At 30.4% G+C, this 4,874-nt stretch overlaps 2 protein-coding genes across 2 annotated transcripts; both read left to right on the top strand.

Moving 5' to 3' along the window:
* Positions 1-537: 537 nt before the first annotated feature.
* On the top strand, positions 538-1,761 carry LOC111616730 (inositol oxygenase-like). Its single transcript, XM_023358103.1, has 3 exons — positions 538-893; positions 976-1,056; positions 1,132-1,761. The coding sequence occupies exons 1-3, from the start codon at positions 777-779 to the stop codon at positions 1,759-1,761; spliced, it is 828 nt and encodes a 275-aa protein (XP_023213871.1). The 5' UTR covers positions 538-776.
* A 194-nt stretch (positions 1,762-1,955) lies between these two features.
* On the top strand, positions 1,956-2,638 carry LOC111616731 (inositol oxygenase-like). The gene is made up of 3 exons (XM_023358104.1): positions 1,956-2,311; positions 2,388-2,468; positions 2,543-2,638. Exons 1-3 carry the CDS (start codon positions 2,195-2,197, stop codon positions 2,636-2,638), a joined length of 294 nt encoding a protein of 97 aa, XP_023213872.1. The 5' UTR covers positions 1,956-2,194.
* The last annotated feature ends 2,236 nt before the right edge of the window (positions 2,639-4,874 follow it).

The raw sequence follows: 4,874 nt of genomic DNA, 5'->3' as shown, positions 1-4,874 counted from the left end.
TTTAATAAACACATAGAGCATCGCATGATGTATGCATTAATCAAAGATTAAAGCCGTTTAAAGATGATAAGTATCTTTTAAATGGTTTTTTGCATTATTTCAGTTCTTTTTATAAGCAGTAATAAAAAAAAATAATAAAACAGCTATGACACTTTCAGACAAAATCAGATAAACTAAGAGATAATTTTTACATTAAATATATCATAATCAAGGTCGATTACTCTATCGCGTCATTTCCAATTTATCAGATAAATATCAAGTGCAAATGTAAATACAGTACAACATAAAAAACGGTGTTGAATTAATTATTGTTCTTCGACCATTTCTGCATTTTCGGAAATAATGTTGTGTTAGACTTCGCTGTAAGAACAAATAAAAAAAAAACATTTTTTTAATGCTGTAAAAAGTGATATCTAATACGTAAAAATAAAGTTAATTAAGTTGATGTATTTAATTGACGCATTATATTTAATTAAGCACATGAACCGGATCTAACCGGTTACAACTTCGTTAATTCGACGTCACTATCAGCTGATATTTATGTAACGTCGATAGCAATTTTCTTTATCAATAACCAATCAAATGGTGGGTGTGTCGCCTTTCGCCAATACAACTCCAATAATCTCGAAATTAGTTTCCACCCAACTTTCAAATTTTTCTATAAAAGTTTTCGAACAGACTGGCAGAGCATCACTTTAAATATAACTAAGATATAAGCTATTATAAGCTTATATTCTTCTATCAAATCAACTACAATAAGCGTAGCAGTCGTCGACATGCCTCATATTAACAACACGTTGCTGTGCAACTCCGTTTTAATGCTAGATCCTTCCGAACATTATCGTCCAGAACACAAAAAAATGGAAGAATTCAGACAGTACACTACGGACAAGGTAACTAAAGTCATTTAGACGCTGTGCAATTTCTTATTTATTTAGACGCTTTATTTAACTTGTAATCGCTGTTGGTTTTCAGGACGATCATATCCAGAGAAGAGTACGAGAAACTTATAGGAAAATGCACAATAACCAAACTGTACAATTCGTCGGCGAAAGAGTAAGTACAGCTTTAATTTCTTTCTTGCGGAAAAGTCAACAAAGAGAAAATAACATTACATTAAAATTTGTGCAGAGTCGCTACTGGACGAAATTCGATAAGTGCCAGATGAACATAATGCAAGCTCTCGAAAAGCTCAACGCTTTAGTAGACGAGAGCGATCCCGACGTCGACATCCCTAATATCGTGCACGCATTCCAAACTGCCGAAAGAATCCGTCAAGCTCACCCTCAATTGGAATGGTTCCATCTGACGGGCTTAATCCACGATCTGGGAAAACTGATGGCACTGTACGGAGAACCTCAATGGGCGGTGGTGGGAGATACGTTTCCGGTGGGATGCGCTCCCGCAAACTCCATCGTGTACAGATCCAGCACCTTCGAAGACAATCCCGACACAAAAGATGCCAGATACAACACTAAATTTGGCATATACGAAGAGCACTGCGGCTTGGAGAACGTTTTAATGTCTTGGGGCCACGACGAATACATGTACCGAGTATTAAAGAATCACAGTACTTCTCTACCCGAAGAAGCTCTGTACGTCATCAGGTTCCACTCGTTCTATCCGTGGCACACGGGAAAAGACTACGAATATTTATGCAACAACAAAGACATGTCCATGTTGAAATGGATCAGGGAATTNATAAAAAACGGTGTTGAATTAATTATTGTTCTTCGACCATTTCTGCATTTTCGGAAATAATGTTGTGTTAGACTTCGCTGTAAGAACAAATAAAAAAAAAACATTTTTTTAATGCTGTAAAAAGTGATATCTAATACGTAAAAATAAAGTTAATTAAGTTGATGTATTTAATTGACGCATTATATTTAATTAAGCATATGAACCGGATCAAACTGGTTACAACTTCGTCAATTCGACGTCACTATCAGCTGATATTTATGTAACGTCGATAGCAATTTTCTTTATCAATAACCAATCAAATGGTGGGTGTGTCGCCTTTCGCCAATACAACTCCAATAATCTCGAAATTAGTTTCCACCCAACTTTCAAATTTTTCTATAAAAGTTTTCGAACAGACTGGCAGAGCATCACTTTAAATATAACTAAGATATAAGCTATTGTAAGCTTATATTCTTCTATCAAATCAACTACAGTGAGCGTAGCAGTCGTCGACATGCCTCATATTAACAACACGTTGCTGTACAACTCCGTCTTAATGCTAGACCCTTCCGAACATTATCGTCCAGAACACAAAAAGATGGAAGAATTCAGACAGTACACGACGGACAAGGTAACTAAAGTCATTTAGACGCTGTGCAATTTCTTATTTATTACATATTTAACTTATAATCGCTGTTGGTTTTCAGGACGATCATATTCAGAGAAGAGTACGAGAAACTTATAGGAAAATGCACAATAATCAAACTGTACAATTCGTCGGCGAAAGAGTAAGTACAGCTTTAATTCTTTCTTCCGGTAAATTCGACGAAGCGAAAATAACTTTACATTAAAATTTACGCAGACTCGCTACTGGACGAAATTCGATAAGTGCCAGATGAACATAATGCAAGCTCTCGAAAAGCTCAACNTCCGCATCATATCATTGGGATTCCGTTAATCGCGTTAACGATATCATATGAAACGAATGTTATCGCTTTAGCAGATGAATTATACATTAGCCATTTATTATATGAAATTCAATGTGTATGATCTGTTCTAAATACGTCATACATACGTCAAGATAATCGCTGTTCATCGTTATATAACAAGTGATTCGCCGAAGCGCATCATTTATCTGTTTAGCTTCATCGAAATAACTTCACAAATTAAAACTCGATATTAAATTTGTATTTTTATAAACAAAAGCGATTTTGAGAACATTTTATAAGATTATTTTTCAAGTATAAAATGTACTAAATTACTATTATTATCGAATGACGAGAACATTAATTTACTAAATCCTATAGAAAGATATTTATTATTTAAATTTTAATGAAAAATAATTAAAAACGCATTTAAACGACGTGATAATACATTCATTTTTCATGAACTTCATAATCGGATAAGTTAATGCATTAAGTATTACAATAATTTAAAGCTCTATTAATTACAGAGGAAAATTAGTATGACATTATCATCACATTAATGTAGGTTATTATTTACTTTTCTGTTAAATTAATCTCGTCGAATTTGTGATGAGATTTGCTGAGACATGTGACTCATTCTTCTCAGAAAAATACGTAATAAAAGCAGAAATAATTCAAAAAAAGTTTACACTGTATTTGCTATATATTTATCAACTAATATATTAATTTGTCTTGCATAAAATCAAGAGAATTCTTTATCTATTTTCCAAATTAAGCTTCAAATGTATAGAATAATTAACTGTTTAAAATGTATAATTAAGATGAATCATTGCTTATCAGATCTATAAACCCATAAATATTAGTCAGGTTTTGTAATTTAATATTTATATTTTATATTAATACATGCAAAAAACTGTACAAAAAGATATATAAGTGCAATTTTTAAATTGCTCATAAACTTCTCATATATAATACGCATTTTTAAAATTAATTTATACATAAATATAAAGAAATATTGATTTAAAATTATTAAAATTGCTTTAAATTTTCGAACGGAAATTGATATTAATATCCTTGAAAGTCTATATGAAATTTATCATCAAAAAATCTTATTCTAAATGCCACATCTGTGTTTTTTTTTCTACATAAACTTAGTGTCGTTTTTATTTTAAAAAAATTTATAAATCTATTAATAATTTTGCGAATAATTAATTCTATTACACAAAATTAATTATCAATAAATATTTTTATATTTATTTCAAACTTTACTATGAATTTATAAAATTTCTTCGGAAGGATTGAAAAATATCTCGAAAGTCTTATGAAACCTTTGTCTTGAAGTTTAAGAATATATAAAGAACGATATAACTAAAACACTTATTCAATGATATAATCAAATAAATCTTACAACTCTTGTGTACAACTAATTCTTTCATAATTAAAATTTAGAATTATGTAATAGTTACACCCTAAAGCCTCGTTTCATCTAATTACGTACAGTACGTTATATGAAGACATATTTTATTTAACAAATAAATTAAATAAGTGAATATTTAACAACATTAAATTAATATAGAATTCGAATTCAATTTTAATCAGAAATAATGCATTTTTTACATTTTTATAGGCCTAATAAATTATATTATTTTAGTCATATTTTAAAGTAAGTACTGTATAATGCAAATTGTATTTCATCGTTTCGTTTAAATAATATAAACAAAATGAATATCAAATCTAATTAAACTGACGTATTTAATTGACGTATTATATTTAATTAAGCACATGAACCGGATCAAACTGGTTACAACTTCGTCAATTCGACGTCACTATCAGCTGATATTTATGTAACGTCGATAGCAATTTTCTTTATCAATAACCAATCAAATGGTGGGTGTGTCGCCTTTCGCCAATACAACTCCAATAATCTCGAAATTAGTTTCCATTCAACTTTCAAATTTTTCTATAAAAGCTTTCGAACAGACTGGCAGAGCATCACTTTAAATATAACTAAAATATAAGCTATTGTAAGCTTATATTTTTCTATCAAATCAACTACAATGAGCGTAGCAGTCGTCGACATGCCATTTTATCTAGTAAATTCGTTTGACTTTCTTTTTGTTAGAAGGTCCTAAAGACAATCTGAATACTTAACATTATCAGACAGAATAAAAAATAATCATTGCTATAAAGTTGATAGCTATTCTTTAAACTTTTATGAAGCTATTTCTGGTTTTTGTGAAGTTATTTACCTTTTATCTTCGAAAATAT

This window comes from Centruroides sculpturatus, unplaced genomic scaffold, assembly GCF_000671375.1.
Source record: "Centruroides sculpturatus isolate CEXI.00-Female unplaced genomic scaffold, Cexi_2.0 scaffold3901, whole genome shotgun sequence".
In the NCBI taxonomy this organism is placed as follows: domain Eukaryota; kingdom Metazoa; phylum Arthropoda; class Arachnida; order Scorpiones; family Buthidae; genus Centruroides; species Centruroides sculpturatus.
This window is presented reverse-complemented; position numbering and strand designations above follow the sequence as displayed.